The sequence below is a fragment of the Lampris incognitus genome, chromosome 4 (assembly GCF_029633865.1).
Source record: "Lampris incognitus isolate fLamInc1 chromosome 4, fLamInc1.hap2, whole genome shotgun sequence".
Classification (NCBI taxonomy): domain Eukaryota; kingdom Metazoa; phylum Chordata; class Actinopteri; order Lampriformes; family Lampridae; genus Lampris; species Lampris incognitus.
Genome location: NC_079214.1, coordinates 69,409,043 through 69,426,221, shown reverse-complemented (window position 1 = coordinate 69,426,221; position 17,179 = coordinate 69,409,043). Strand labels below are relative to the sequence as shown.

At 46.7% G+C, this 17,179-nt stretch overlaps 1 protein-coding gene across 1 annotated transcript in view; it reads left to right on the top strand.

Annotated features, from left to right (window-relative positions):
* Positions 1–10,834, top strand: part of lmo1 (LIM domain only 1) — a 31,525-nt gene extending 20,691 nt beyond the window's left edge. The window contains exons 2-3 of the mRNA XM_056278642.1: positions 9,017–9,142; positions 10,729–10,834. Coding sequence (XP_056134617.1) covers positions 9,017–9,142; positions 10,729–10,834 — 232 coding nt within the window. The remainder of the gene's footprint in view (positions 1–9,016; positions 9,143–10,728) is intronic.
* The last annotated feature ends 6,345 nt before the right edge of the window (positions 10,835–17,179 follow it).

Below are 17,179 nucleotides of genomic sequence, written 5' to 3'. Positions count from 1 at the left end.
AAGATGAGTCCTTGAACACACTTACTAGAAAGTCACCCAGTAAATGGCTGTGCCTGGTTTCACTTTAGCTCGCATTATGCTGCCTGGAAATCCGCGGCGTAGTGTTTCAGTTTGTGGGTGACCTTCCAAATGAATACTTGTAACCCTCTAATCCACTTAAATTAACCACTGAAGCCTCTATTTGGAGATAGGACTTTTTTGTGCTTCAGACCTTGTTAAAAAACTGATGACTGCTTGACAAAACATGATGGGCCCCGCTGTGTGATGAAGAGTCGTGTGGAATACCCTCGTATTTTCCAGAAGCTCGCCTTTCACTCGATGAACCGAAATGCCAAGAATTTGCATTGATGGTGAAGTATTTTTTTCAGCCTTCCATTGGAGAATATTGATTTATTTAATCCAAATGACCAGGGAAATTGAACTGCATGAGCCGCTGCACTCGTACAATGCGTTGCATGTATCATTACAATACACGGGGCCTCCAGCAGAAAGTAGTCTGCGCCAAATGAAGAGAACACATATTGTTTGAACAAAATCCAAATCTGCTCTCCGAGGACACGACTTGATGGCACTGAGTTGTAGCATGATGTCACAACGACACTGTCCTGTAACACGTGTTATTTCAGTTAATAAACTGTACGTGTATGATATATAAGCATTGCAGCGAATTAGAGGGGGCAGCCCGGGAACCGCCACAGCCCGGACGCGAACCCGTATCTCCCGCACCGCGGGCGACAACGCTAACCAGTTGACAAAAGGGTCTGACCCGTCTACTTATCCGTGCATGAGACAGGATAATGTACGATACTACATGCTGCTAGTCATGTAGCTCTGCATTGTTATCTGGTATGGAGGCTTTGCAGTCAAATGTAGCCATTTGACCATTTGGAGTATTGAGGTCCCTCTTACTACTCACCTTGTTATTACATACCCTCTTGCTACTCATCTTGTTATTACATACCCTCTTACTACTCATCTTGTTATCAAATACCCTCTTACTACTCATCTTATTATTACGTATTATCTTGCTACTCATCTTGTTATTACATACCCTCTTGCTACTCATCTTGTTATTACGTATTATCTTGCTACTCATCTTGTTATTACATACCCTCTTGCTACTCATCTTGTTATTACGTATTATCTTGCTACTCATCTTGTTATTAAATACCCTCTTACTACTCATCTTATTACGTATTATCTTGCTACTCATCTTGTTATTACATACCCTCTTACTACTCATCTTATTACATACCCTCTTGCTACTCATCTTGTTATTACATACCCTCTTGCTACTCATCTTGTTATTACGTATTATCTTGCTACTCATCTTGTTATTACATACCCTCTTGCTACTCATCTTGTTATTACGTATTATCTTGCTACTCATCTTGTTATTACATACCCTCTTGCTACTCATCTTGTTATTACGTATTATCTTGCTACTCATCTTGTTATTAAATACCCTCTTACTACTCATCTTATTACGTATTATCTTGCTACTCATCTTGTTATTACATACCCTCTTACTACTCATCTTATTACATACCCTCTTGCTACTCATCTTGTTATTACATACCCTCTTACTACTCATCTTATTACATACCCTCTTACTACTCATCTTGGTATTACATACCCTCTTACTGTTTATCTTGTTATTACATACCCTGTTACTACTCATCTTGTTATTACATACCCTCTTACTGTTCATCTTATTACATACCCTGTTACTACTCATCTTTTTATTACATACCCTCGTACTACTCATCTTGTTATTACATACCCTATTACTGTTTATCTTGTTATTACATACCCAGCAGTGATGTACAGTATAGATAGAATACATATCATGCGTTACATGTTGTGGTTACCTCTTATCTGGGTTGTGTGAATGAAAATAGAAAACAATGCTGCCTTGTCTTCTTCACCTCCTGCATTTCAGCTAATAACAGCAACAGATTAAAGCACAGCGTAAAAGTGAAACCTAATCTACATCACACACACACACACACACACACACACACACACACACACACACACACACACACACACACACACACACACAGCGATCAGCCGAAAGATTGAAACATTAAAGCCACCTGCCTGACATTGTGTAGGTCCCCCTGGCGCCGCCAGGACAGCTCTGACCTGTTCTCAGTCACCACAGGTTCTACAACGTGACTCCTACCAGATTCAGCCCGTATCTTTAAGCTCTTACCGAGAAGTAGCATGTTTAGAGGACATTCCAGTATGTGCAGCGGCGTTCATGGTGGTGGGAAGTTCCGTCTCAGATGCAGCTCCACAGACTCCATCACTGCTGAGTTAGGTTAGGTTGGCATCCGGTGAGGGAACGAGTTATGCCACGTGGTCCACACCACCTTCCTGCTCCTCAAACTTTGCAGTGCTCTGCCCCGCCCTCCGGACGAGGGCGCTGTGATGGCAGAAGGGCCCACTCCCCTCCTGACAGCAAATCCTTCAGCAAAACATGTAGCCGGTCACTTCGTCTGGTGTGTGTTTATTGGAATTTAAGAATATCTCGTAGAGGAGCTCAACAGGAGTCGTCACAACATTCTCTTTCGGCTACACAACGTGCACCATTTATTCCTTCCACCATTACAACAACAACAACAGCAAAAAAACCCGCGCAGCGGAAGTGCGTCACTGTAAACCCGAACCGAGGAAACAGCAGCTGTAAACTAACGTTCCTACCAGCTCAATAAGGGGAATGATGTAGCCCCATAACCACTACAATCTGCCATTTCTGTCAGTCCACCTTTAGTATACACTTCGTCCTTCTTCGTTAAGGTGTAACCTGCTCTCTTCTCGCCGTTATTTTGGCCGTTTTGGATTTTCAAAGTGAAATAACTTCGTGAAAAAAAAAATAACAAAGATAGACCCGCCACTCCCGGAATTCTCCTAAAATTGCACATATTTGCATTTAAAGTGAGTTTTAGATCAATTCCACCGAAAGAAAGTTATGATAAGAGCCACCTAAAACGACCATGAGCGGTCAATATGACCGTCTTGTAATTTGCGCGTGATGGTGCGCGTCATGTGAGTATTGATGACGTGTGTTGGTGGCGTCATGTCAGTATTGATGACGTGTGTTGGTGGCGTCATTTCCTTCGTGGAGTTCGTTGCTCTGTCCTAGAAACACACTAGCGCCCTCTAGTGGAGAGAAATAGTCTACACTTGATGTGTGACGATATCCAACATGTCTGGTCACAGACGCACCATGACTACCACCGAGGCGCTGCAGTGTTTACAGGCGTTGGACGGCGGCCATTTTAAACTGTTTAAAAATAGTATTAAAGTTGTTAAAATATTAATTTTGGTGTCAGTTAGTTTCATAACAGACATACTGACATATGTAATACATTAATATCTCTACTGAGTATTTACCTTGACACAATATAAAGTTTAAAAACCGCGGCGGTCATTTTGACGGCTCACGGTCATTCTAGTAGTTCTTAGGTTCCGGTCGTTGTTTGGGACTGTTTCAATATTTATTTTCAGTTTTTTTTTTACATGTCACGTTTTATAGGCCTTGTTACGTTTGTTAGATTAGCAATATGTGTTTTCTGTTTTGTTTTTCAGGTCATATTTTCACTTTTTCATTTTGCTATTCAAGTTCGACCATGTGTCTCTGAAGTTTAAATGGTTTAAAAATAGTATTAAAGTTGTTAAAACGTTAATGCTGGTGTCAGTTAGTTTCATAACAGACACACTAACATATGTAATGCATTAATATCTCAATTGGGTATTTATCTTGACACAATATAGAGTTTAAAAACCCATGGTCGTTTTAGGTAGTAGTGAAATCTGGGTCTTCTAGGTTGATGTTTGCTTAGGCCCGGTGTAGACTGCAAAATAATCTGCTATTGAATAACATTATTTACCCCATCATGTGCCCTGTTACATGCCAGAACCTCTCCAGGCATGTTTCAACCCTCATGCTTCACCTTAAGACTGCTAGTGCAACGACTCTGAAGGTACATCCTGACTTCAGCTTGTGAGAGATGTTCTAGGCTCCACATGTGACCCTGGGCTAACCTAATCCTTACCCCAACCTCGTTTCTAACAGGATACCAATTAGATAAACGGGGCATCATGTCAGATGTCGATCTGAGAGCATCTCTCACGTCCAGAAATCAAAACAGCTGTCTTTGAGCAGTTGTCCTTGTGTGCAGTGGTGACCTGTCAGCCACGGTGACTGACGACCTAATATTACAGTATGTAGATCCATCAGACATGATTTAACACTGTGTGGGACTGCTATACGGTGGATTGGACCGGCATGGAGTCCCAAGCTTCATGTCTGATCAGAATTCACTTTCTTACATTGCACCTAGCCCAGGGCATGCAGTTGAGAAGCAAAACCTTTAAAGAGTCTCCACCTCAGTGCCGAGGACCTGCAAGTGGGAGTGAATTGCAGTGCCGAGCTGCCAACAAAAGGCTGCCTGTCAGAACAGAGTGGCATCTCAATCTGATTAGAGCTCAGGACGTGGAATCAGGTCAGCAGGGACGAAGCAGATCTCCCAACACTGTGCAGGTCCACCTCTTAACTGCCTGATGTATAGAGCACCTACGCCTTGGAAGCAACCATACACAGGCATGCTGTCTTGTGCTCAGCTCTGCCTGGCATATGGGAGGCTTTAGAGTACAAGTGGTGGTTTGGCTTTGGTTTCCTGTATTGTTGAACTAAAGTACCACTAAAACCCTTTTATAATTTAAAGATAAACGATACAGAATGTGTGCTGCTGCCCTGCTTGTGTTCTTGTAGTGCTCCCCATATATATATATATATATATATATATATATATATATATATATATATATATATATATATATATATATATATATATATATAATGTACACACATGTATGAGTATAGCATACCTAGTTGAGGCTTTATACAAATATGCAAACAGCTCTGAAGAGTTACTGTAAAGAAGTCCAATTTTAGAGAAAAGAATTTGCCTGGTGTTGGCGTGGATGACGCAGTATTGAAGGTATCAGATCAACAGATTTAATAGTAAACCATGGTGCTGGGTACTACTTGCTATCTCAATGGGGTATTGTGTCTGAAAAAAAAAATCACTCGACTGAAGCCAGTCAAAATCCACCCCAGCGATGACGTCGCTCATGGCCTCCTGTGAAAATAACCAATCATTTTTGAGCTGTTATTTGCATAAGCCACCCCCTGGACAACTCCTACGTCATCGCGTGCACATTCGTCACTCCCTGGTCACACGGCCAATCAGACGAGTGAGTCATTTTTGTGTAAAAATAAATAAATAAAAGTGATACACCCTCTAAAAGCAGACTTTCATTCAAGGAGAGGAAAATATGCGTAAAAATAAATCAGTGAATTGGAAAGACATCTGGAGAGGTATTACAGCCATCCATGCCTGGAAATGATATAAAAATAAGGGACCTTTAAGATGCTCTAAATTGCTCTTGTGGTGTAAGCAACAGGCTCTATGCAACCAGCCGGTAGATTACAGGGACACAGACTTGGGGAACAAGTCGGTGGCTGAAATTCACCAAAGGAGGTCCAAGACTCACTGACCAAGGCTGAAACCACTTTTATAGGTGCTGTTAAAAGAAACTCTGCTGGTACATGTATTTATGGCAGCAACTTTGGTTTACAAAAGACAATCACTTGTGTCCAGAGCAAGAGAGGCAATAGAGGCGACGGAGTAAGCCGCTGAACCGTTAAGGACCTCTGCATCCACCAAGCTAAGGGACTCCACACATTTTGCAAGGTTGTCTGTCTTGCACATTAATTATACCTCATGTTGTCTCACGAGAAAAAAGTCAAATCTTGACTGTCCTCCTTGTCAGACTGTGCAAGACTACTGTCACACTGTGCAACCGGATGAACAATGAGGCTACAACCTAGATCAGCTGATGGCAAGAGTTTGCCCTATGTAGAACCTACCATACTACTCGAGCACAGTCCCACATTTCTGACACCGCTAGAGCTTCCATCAGAGCCTACGGCCCTGCGGATCAGGACTCGTTTGGCTGTCCTTCAAACTAAACAACCCCAAGAGAGTTGGCCATCACTCACAACCAATGATTTTGTTCACCACTTGAAAAATCTGTCTGGAGGGGTGTCCAAGTAGCGTAGCGGTCTATTCCATTGCCGGGGATTGCCGGTTGGCAGACACGCGGGGGTCGCCGGTTCTAATGCCCGCGTTACCTCCGGCTCAGTCGGAGGTAACACGGGTGGGAAGCCGGATGTGGGTATGTGTCCTGGTCGCTGCACTAGCGCCTCCTCTGGTCGATCGGGGTGCCTGTTCAGGGGGGAGGGGGAACTGGGGGTGGGGGGGGTAGCATCTCCCACATGCTACGTCCCCCTGGCGAAACTCCTCACTGTCAGGTGAAAAGAAGCGGCTGGTGACTCCACATGTATGGGAGGAGGCATGTGGCAGTCTGCAGCCCTCCCCGGATCAGCAGGGGGTGGAGCAGAGACCGGGAAGGTTTGGAAGAGTGGGGCAATTGGCCGGGTGGGAGAGCACTCCTCTTGGCCAGAGGTGTGGTCAGCTGATTTGACTTGTCCGTCTGAATCATCCTGTGCAGTATTCAGTTGGAATGGGAACCTGGCTGTTGGAGGCCCATGGTGGGACACCACTGCTCCAAGCCCTTTTATAACATTGGTTCCCAAAAGGGAGAGAACAAGACATCACTGTCCGACCCCCTCACTAAAGCAACGGCCCAACCAGCCACCCACCGGGCTGCAGTCGGTGGTTCTTGTGGGTGGAGATGCTCAGTGACACACCAGGTCCAGTGATGATCTCCTCTTCTCCCGTCACAGAATCCAAGGCTGTGAAGAAGTAGACATGTTTTTTAGCCGAGCAGAACATATTTTCTTTTCTGATATCAGCAAGTATTAAGGTTATTAGCATTAGCACTAGTGCTCATTTTTTGTCACAAAATTAAACCAGTTAAGAGAAATAACGACGCATTAAGTAATGTACGTCATAAAGTACTTGTGTGTTGGGGAAACTAGGTCAGTATCCACAGCTTTGCTCATTTTATTTTATGAAATTCCTATCTGCCATTATGTCCTCCATTAATCAATACAACATGGGTGAGAAAGAAAGTGGGTTTTGATTTTACAATTAATTGAAAAAGATAGTCAAGAGAAATGTGTCCTAACGAGTGAGGTCTGCAGAAGGAGCTGTGGGTGGAGCAGGACTCGGTGGGTGGCGGCTGTGTGCTGTATCAGAACACACTTTACTGCGGCACGCTAAGCAGTCGTAACAATGCCTCTCTTTAACACCCTGTGCCTTTCCCTCTCATGCAACACAACAGCCTCTCTCTACCCCTGGCTCTGTCTCTCTGCCTCCTCTGGGCCAGCAGGCCCTAATTAGAAGCAGGCTCCGCCGGGTAGATGGTTTGTATAACAAGGTGAAAGCAACCGAAAGGGACTAACACACAGAGAGGGCAGATACAACTTTGTGACTGGTGTCGCTGAGCTCCTGCAAGTTTGGAGAAATGTGTTTAACATATCTGTTTGAGTGGCAATCTGCTGTCGTCTTATCCCCTCTGCAAAGCTGTGGAACGGTCCCCCCCCCCTCCGCAGAATATATAAATCTATCTGCGATTCAGAATCTCCAAATTAAACATAGAGGCAGGCGCTTGGAAAATGAAAATGTAAATCTGACTTGGGGGGGTCGTTCGGGTTCCCCTTGCTTTGAGGAAAGAAGAGCTTGCCACCAGCGCCTCGCTGCACTGTTTGTGACCTTCGCTGTTTGGCTGCTAGCTAACGAGCTTCAATCTGCAGCTGCAAAGTTTAACTTGCTAGCCTGTTGTGGGCACCGCCACACCCTGACGTGCCTCTGCCAGGTGACGCCCCTGGTGACTCCCCCTGGTGACTCTCCCAACTGACTCTCCCTGGTGACTCTCCCTGGTGACTCTCCCTGGTGACTCTCCCAGGTGACACTCCCAACTGACTCTCCCTGGTGACTCTCCCTGGTGACTCTCCCCGGGTGACTCTCCCCAGGTGACTCCCCCTGGTGACTCCCCCTGGTGACTCTCCCAACTGACTCTCCCCAGGTGACTCTCCCAACTGACTCTCCCCAGGTGACTCTCCCAACTGACTCTCCCCTGGTGACTCTCCCAACTGACTCTCCCTGGTGACTCTCCCCAGGTGACTCTCCCAACTGACTCTCCCAACTGACTCTCCCTGGTGACTCCCCCAGGTGACTCTCCCCAGGTGACTCTCCCTGGTGACTCTCCCCAGGTGACTCTCCCAACTGACTCTCCCTGGTGACTCTCCCCAGGTGACTCTCCCAACTGACTCTCCCTGGTGACTCCCCCAGGTGACTCTCCCCAGGTGACTCTCCCTGGTGACTCTCCCCAGGTGACTCTCCCAACTGACTCTCCCCAGGTGACTCTCCCTGGTGACTCTCCCCAACTGACTCTCCCTGGTGACTCTCGCAGGTGACTCCCCCAGGTGACTCTCCCCGGTCCTTTCTCCCGCGTGTCCCCTCTGGCTGACCGACAGACAGACAGACAGGGGAAAGCAGTGACGTAGAGGGTGTTGAGCCTGGATCCTTCTGACGGGAATCTTTTGAACTGCTGAACACACCGCAGAACGTCGTCTCTCGCGTAAAACCCAGCTGGCTTTGCTTGGAGTTCGTCTTATTAGATACTTTTCTTTTTTTTTCAAGAAAACTTTCAAACGCTCATTTGGTTCGCCTCAGACCCCTTTTGCAACATGCCTAGAGAAAGTCTTTGAAGCAGGACATTAAAACTATATGATCATTTTAATTACATCATTAGCCAAGAATTAACATCTACATTTGCAACCCTCATTAACAAAAAAATACCAAATGTGTGCCAAGAAAGATGTTTGTATTACATTCGATGTGGTGAGTTTTTGCCCTGTTTTCTGCTTTCCGTTTGCAGGGGTCTTTATATCGGTGTTGCTTTGTGTGCTCTGCTGTTGCATCAAGGTGGAGGAAAGGCAGGTGAATCTCGATCTGTGTTCTCTGTATTTCAGGCTCTTTGGTACAACAGGGAACTGTGCTGCCTGCAGTAAACTGATTCCAGCCTTTGAAATGGTGATGAGAGCCAGAGATAATGTTTACCATTTGGACTGTTTTGCCTGTCAGCTTTGTAACCAGAGGTAAGGAGAGAGTTCATAACTGTGCTACAAGATTGCTTTTTTAAAACCCTGAATGGAAGGCTGAAATGCCCATTAGCTTAAACATTGGAGACTGCTCAACACTGTCCCTCGGAAGCTGTAACAGATAAGCATTTTCTGGTAATATTCTAAATTGGACTCTTTAAATCTCGATTACCCCATGTCTTGGCCGTTACATTAAGCAATGCAATCTGTTAATTACTGTCTCAATAGCATGTTCTTGTTTGTGTTTGGGACTAGAACTGCTATTAGAGGCGTTAAGGGTACAAAATGTGCCCCTCCATCACAAGCAACATAGCCCATAGAGCAGTGTCAAATGCTAAAAGCTAAACTCTACGGGGTGGTGACCTGGCACCACCAGAAAAAGCTACTCCTCACATGAAATGATACAGAAGGTCCTGGGGTTCGAACCGCGGGGTTGTCCAACCTTGGGGGTCATCCCAGGTCGTCCTCTGTGTGGAGTTTGCATGTTCTCCCCATGTCTGCATTGGGTTTTCTCCAGGTGCTCCGCCCCCCCCCCCCCCCCCCCATCAAGAAGCCATGCATGTTGGGCTTAGTACTGCTGTCTGTGCCCCTGACCGAGGCACGGCAAGACCAACAGGAGTCGGTCCCTGGGCGCTGCACGGCGGCTGCCCACTGCTCCTAGCTACACAGCTAGGATGGGTTAAATGCAGAGCAGAATTTCCCTACGGGGATCAATAGAGCATATCAAAATAAAACTAAGTAAATAAATAAACAAATACAGCAGAATGACCCGAGGATAATAACTTCCTCTGCATGCTTGACAGGGCTACTGTAACCCTGTTCCTCCACATGGCATAGGAGGCCATTAACCTTCTGCTGGCCACGTCCACTTTCGATAACGAGCACCTGCAAACAGGAAGGGTGGCTGCGCCCTCCTTCCCCCCAGCTGCCGGCGGCAGAATCGGCTCTAAACTGGCAGCGTATAACCATGCATATGACTGTTTTGCCAGCCGTAGCACAATGCCAGAGTCAAGCTCTGCTTTATCTCCAATCCCTTCAAGTCCCACGGTGGAACTGCCGCCGCAGCAGCGTCACACAAGCACACAGCGGCATGGAGGACGGCATCAGCAGGGCAGGCTTTCTTCCCTCTTCAATTGACTCCGGCACTTTAGAGGGAAAACAGTGTTGAACACTGGCACCAAACTGGTTTGTGAAAAGCTCACCCCGTGGCAGGGTTTCCTTGGAAACTGTTCTGGTGGCGGAGGCTTTCTGTTGTCCCGCGGGGGTTGAACCCTCTTTCATTGGGCGCCAGGCCTCTTGTCTATATGCTTTGAAATGATAGGGTTTTAATCTACTTTTATTTGAAGCCACACCTTCATGGTGACAATCAGGAAGCACTTTGAATCACCGACAAGGTACAATGTCAGTGGTTACTGGGTAGAAAGTGCGGAGCCGAATCAAAGCGCCGGGCTGCTGTACTGGAAGTGGGCCGGGGAGGGGAGGGGGTACGGCGAGGGCCCTATCAGAGGACATCGTCGGTCCCAGTTTGTCTTTCTAACCCCAGCTTCACGTCTTCTCTCTCTGTGTATTCTGTCTGCCAACAGGTTTTGTGTGGGGGACAAGTTTTTCCTAAAAAACAACATGATTCTGTGTCAAATGGACTATGAAGAGGGCCAGCTGAACGGCAGCTTTGAGACACAGGTTCAGTAGTGGGCAGTCAGCTCCGCACTCCCACAGCAGCTGGACGCTCTGCAGCACTCGGAAAGAGACAAGCGTCTGTTTGCTTGCCTGCAATACTTTTTAAAACCCCTTTATCGGTCCCTAAAGACTCTATTGTAAATGTACGACTTTTCGCCCCTCCCACACCCCACAACACTAAGCAGTTACACGTTTTGATGTACAGTTGTGTCTGCTTAGCTGAGCACTGTATTGCTTGTATGGTTTTTTGTGACGTTTGTTTCAGGTTGGTTTTGAGTTTCTTTTCCTTTTGGAAATAGTTCCTCGGAGGGTATGTACAGTCTGTTTTCTCTGTATATATAAACTGGAACATTTATTTTATGAAATGTAATGCAATTTTATTACTAGTGTGAATTAAAGATTCTTAAATGTTCATAGTGAGTTTTTTTTTCTCTCTTGTACCAAAACCAAAGCTGATGGAGGACGGCCCATATGTTCATATGTAATCATCTCTCCAAAACCGCAAAGCTATAAAAAGCCTTGCAAAAGCAAAGTATATTTAGGTCCTTTTTAAAAACTTGATGGAAATAAACAAGTTTTATTGCATTTTGCAGAGTTCTGATGGGATTAGAAATGCTGTTTAACGTGAACTTTAAATGAATAATTGAGGTTTGATTTGGAGATGTTATTTGGAATAAAAGGAATGCTTCTCCAAACTGTGTTGTTGTGAATGTGCAGGTGTCATGTAAAGCAGTGAGTGGTGCTCAGCTGCTCGCGGTGATTCATGCTTCGCTAATTGCCATCTGATTTTGTGGGTGAATTGGCCTGGAAATGAAATGCAACAGCAAATGAATTGGAGAGAGAGAGAGAGAGAGAATAAATGGTCAATGAGTTTAAGCTCGTTCAAACTCATCAGCAACAGAGATGTGGATCTGCAGGGCAACCGTGCCTCTTCTTCTGGGTTCGTGGAGCTGTGTGATGCTGATGAGGTCAACGCCGATACCCACACCAACCGCCAAATAATACACAACACCAATGAACCAAGCTGAGTAAAACTCTCCCATTTTTAAGAGAGGTTTCATACGCATCGTATTTTTGTAACCACTCATTTTCAAGTAGTTCCTTGAAAAAACTGGTGAAGATTCTCATACAGGCTGCCACTTTACATTACAAGCAGCAATAAAAGGTGAACACGTGTGATAAGGATCCCATGACAGCTGCTGGGTGCAAGTGTTATGGGAGAACACAGCTAAACTGGTGAGCCGGGTGCATCTGTGAACGCCTGAAGTATCGGTGAGATACCCCTCACATCTCCATGGCTTTTGTAGACAAATCAGCGATCAGGGACCATTTATTTGTCATTTCATCTTAAGTGCTAACTAGTACGTGGACAAAGGAAACGGAATTCTGTTTCCCCCAGCCCACTAAAGACAAAACCACACCACCAAAAAGGTACAAAAACGGAGAGAAAAGCAAAATCACCCAAGGCAACACAGTCCACCCAGACTGCCAGCCTGCGTGGGCTAGCAGTTAGCTTAGCCTGGCCCGCTTGCTCCGCCTCGAGCCCGCAGGACTCGGCAGACCCAGGCTCCCTCAGCCGATCCAGCGCCGGCTCTCCCAGCCAACTCAAATCGCCGATCAAAATGAAAACGCCATACGATGACACAAACTGAGACGCAGACGTGGACAAAGACGCTGCGTTATCGGCACTGGGTGAGGCCGCCGCACCGCCCTCCCCCCACCCACAGAAGGTGCCTTTAAGGATGTGTACCTGAGAGAGGCTGACAGTGTTTGTAGCTGTGCTGAGTTGGTTGGCTGCGGGTGATTCGGCGTGTTTGGGCCTTCGGCCAAAGATAAGCTGCACCATGGAGATTCGGCTGTTCCAACACATTAGCTCCACTTGTATCGCATAGATGTGGGTGCAAATCAGCCGGGGCCTTTCAGCATGACACGGAGAGTTTCCTCAGCCATGTCAAGCACTTAACCCGAGAAAAGAGCAAGCAACCAGCCCAACTCCCCACCTTCTGCTAAGTGGATAATTTCATAACACCACTAGCAAGACTATTCCGGCTAGTTATGACAAGGGTGAAAACTGCACAGAAAGGTTCACCGCGTGCAGAAGCTTAAAGCAGTCTCCAAAAAGGAGCTCGGATCACATCATCCGTTGTGAAGCCTGTATTCATGTCAGAGGCAGGGCTCCCTTATGAGGCCGGCGCAGGTCTCACCAGAGGTCCCTGCCCATTAGTTTCCTGAGGTTTATCAGTTTACTACAGTGGCATGGCATCACGTGTTGCCACAACTCTCGCCTCACCGGCTCAGACTGAGTAATGGCTTCTGGACTTGTAAGGAACATTTTATGACGTCTCTCCGCCACTATCGCAGCCCTGCGTGGAATTGCAAAACGCTCAAATCAACTTCACACTTCAGGCTTTACAGCGAGCCAGTGCTAAAAGTCTACGTGTAATCAGGCCTTCCAACAGCCGTGTCCGGGGCAAGACCCACAAATGAGGCACCGCTACGATAATAAAAGAGGCGAGGCGGGGCGGTTTGCTGCAGCTTATACAGGTGCAAACAGAGACGACTTGTTCTGTGTTGAGACGTGCAGCAAAGCGCTGGCCGTCCTGCCGGTACATGGCAGCCACGTTGCTGTCCGGGGTAAGGAAAAGCCTGAAACAATCACACAGGTCACCATCAACTTCTGCTGGATCTCGCCTACTTGGCCGTGGCGCTCGCAGCTGCACGCTTCAGCTCTCACGCAACCCAGTTCTGAACTTCCCTGCCGGTGAAAGCCAGTAAATTTTAGATTTTAACCAAAGTGTGACGTTCTTTATGGTCGTCCCTGCCAGCAGGAAAATGAACAGCAAGACAATTTGCTAACAAATAAATCAGGTGTGCACGGAGCATTAATTCGAAATTCATTAAAAAAATCTGACTCACTGGCAGGTGTGCAAATAAAGGATTAGGTAGACATCAATTATACCACATAAGAGTACCTTTTTAATTGCAGTTCCTGGATTGACTTACAGAGGGAAACAATCAGGCTCAAGCAAAATGGCTGATTGCTCATTTTCTGGAAAAATAATGAGGGAAAGACCTCAGCAGGCAACACCGCGTCCCCAGCTGCAGATCCATACACACACACACAGTGATGCTTCCTTTAAGACTCACACGCACACACACATACATGTGCACGCGGGGCCGTATTTTAAACTACACACCTACATATTTTAATACACTCATGCACAACTCAAAGAATCACAGCAAAACAATAAATGAAAATATGCAGGGCAACATAGACACACGCATAAAAAGGCACACACAAACGCATGGAAATAAACCAAACAAGCTACACTCGTACACACACAAGCACATTAAAAACAGGGTAGTAACACATCCGCACACACACTTAGGTACACGTACACGGATGTTTGGCACTCCCATCTGCCTGTGTTGGTGGAGAAGTTCTTAAGCACCAAATGTTGTGCAGTTATGACTCAAGTTTGTGAATTCTCCAGCCTCTGCTGTGTTCCTGATTACTGCATTATGGCATCTGCTTAATTAGCTTGGCTTGACTCATATGTTGCACACGAGGGGGTGTTAAAAAGTGCCCCTCCCTCATGCTCATTATCTGCCTCGATTCATGTGATGTATAATCTCTCCTGACAGACATTCATATTGACATAAGGACAGCTGTCGGCAGAGCTCGATTATACTGCCGCCACGCTGAATGAAAACCACACGAAATGAGTGGCAAGAAATGCCAAAACCCTAAGTGAAAGTTGGGGTTTTTTTTCTCCGTCACTTCCATCAGTATTACAGTGTGTGTTGCTCTCCAGCATTTTATTTTTTGCCTGGGACAAGGAGGCTTATGAGATGCATTTTGATTGCTAGAGGTTAAAGAGGTCAAAACACTGAAAACTAACCCTGCAAGGTCTTTGCACCGTGCAGGGTTCAGGTGGCTCTGCACTACTGTGGGGTGCAGTTCTTGGCATGGACTCAATCTCATTATCGCCCTGTGGGCTGGGCAAATCCCAGTCACAAAAACATGACAACATTAGGAGATCATCTTTATCCCACTGTACATTTCTCTCCTGACGGGAATTAGCGTTCTCCCCACTGGCAAACCCCCATCCTGCATAAACCAACTGAGCACCCAGCAGCTGAGAGGGATGACAGTGACGTACGCCTCGTGCCAGGGTCCGCTCAATAACCAGATACCGTCTCAGTTAAGCTTTTAGAAGACATCCTGAGCATCGGAGGAGGCCGATCTCCTCGGAAGCCACAACCATCGAGAGCCCAGGTGATAAGGGAGCGCGTCTATGTTAAATGTGATTAACAACACATGGGAGGACGAGCAGCCAGAAACTACGCTAGAGGAAGAAACGAGCGAGCTGAGGCGTCACAGACGCACGGTCGCCGTAGGAGGCCCTCATTCTGCCGCTTCTGTTTCCTCCCTACACCGGAGAGCCTCCTCGCCACTCTGTGTAACGTGCCTGAAGGAGCGCTGGACCACTTTAAACGGCATTACAGATAGTGGGCAACAGTTTCAGCTGGGCAACTGAAACCACTGGCTGTTTGTCAACAGTCAGCACTTACTGACTGGCCCAGAATGAAAGGCTACTGGCAGCTGATTAGCATTTAGTTCACTTCTATTTCATTGATATGGTCAAAAGAGCAATGTATGCTTTATATATGTTGAACGTGTACAGGACAGAAATCCAGCTGAGGGATGTACAGTGGACTGAATAGCTTGGGACAGGCACCACAGCTACCACCTCACCACCGTGAAGCTAGTGGCGGGTTGAAGGGAGCTACGCTGGACGGCTGGCTGGTTGAAGGGAGCTACGCTGGATGGCTGGGTTTACGTAGAGATCTTGTCATTTATTTTGCATGTTACTCACTTGTTTATGTCATTTTAACATATGCACTTTTGCGTCCAGGTAGCGTAGCGGTATATGCCGTTGCCTACCAACACGGGGATCTGCGGGTGGGAAGCCGGATGTGGGTACGTGTCCTGGTGGCTGCACTAGCGCCTCCTCTAGTTGGTCGGGGCGCCTGTTCAGGGGGGAGGGGCGACTGGGGGGAATAGTACCGCATGCTACGTCCCACGCGCTGCGTCCCCCTGGGGAAACTCCTCACTGTCAGGTGAAAAGAAGCGGCTGGTGACTCCACATGTGTGGGAGGAGGCATGTGGTAGTCTGCAGCCCTCCCCGGATCGGCAGAGGGGGTGGAGCAGAGACCGGGACGGCTCGGAAGAGTGGGGTGATTGGCTAAGTACAATTGGGGAGAAAAAATGAGGGAAATTAAAAAAAAATAATGCACTTTTCATTCATTAATGTCATTTTCCCCCCCCCTGCTTTTTTCTCATAGAGGAGCCCTGGTGGTGGGGTTATAATGAGCTAGTCACACAATGAAAAGATATAGATAATTAAACATATTATATGATGTTTTTCTTGAGAGAGGAACCTGTTACAATCAAGCAATGTAACCTTAATGCTGCACAGGTAATTAAATCATGTATTTATTCTTTTACTCTTTATTGATCATTTAATCCACGAGGAGGGTGGTCCGCTCAATACCCTCCTCACCGGTACTGAGCGGACTTCCCTTGTGGAGTTGGCGTAACCTGGGCAGCACTCAGCTGGCTAAAGCCTAATGCAGGGGTCCCCAATTACTTTTCATAGCGGGCCCCTTTTAAAACCACGGGCCACTCAACCTCCAGCAGCATTCTCGCTCACCATACCGGAAGTATTTTCAGCAATGCTGATAAGGTCATGTGACGCGCAAGTGAGGGGGCTGGACTAGCCCACAAGGGGAAATGCGGCGTGGACTTGATAGTTACAAGGTAGCATTTCTTCTTGGATTGATTGCTGAAATTACGTTTGAAATAGTGTTCCCAAACAAAATGTGTAGAAATACCAGAAGGAAGAAACAATTTTTTGTAAGGAGATAAAAAAAAATCTTCCTTCTGGCATTTCTCCAACAATTCTCGCGGACCATAAATCAACCCGTCACGGGCCGGACGTGGCCCGCGGGCCGCCTATTGGGGGCCCCTGGCCTAATGGGACCGCGGACCGGCGGTTATAAGAGTCCCACACATCCCCGGTTCGGAAGTGCCTAACAAGCGGGCAGTCCGGACTCCCAATCCGAGCATCACTCGGGTGCAACCTGTGGCGGATCCTGTAGTGATATAATGCTATGTATATCCACTGGAACTACACTAGGTGTTATGTACTACCCGGACTGTTATTATGGTTACACCACTACCATGTATGGTTATTACGTCTGCCTACTGAGCCATGATTAAACCTGAGTTCTATAACCCGGTGTGGTCACTGATCCTCGACCAATACTACCCCAAGTATTACTTCAGATCCC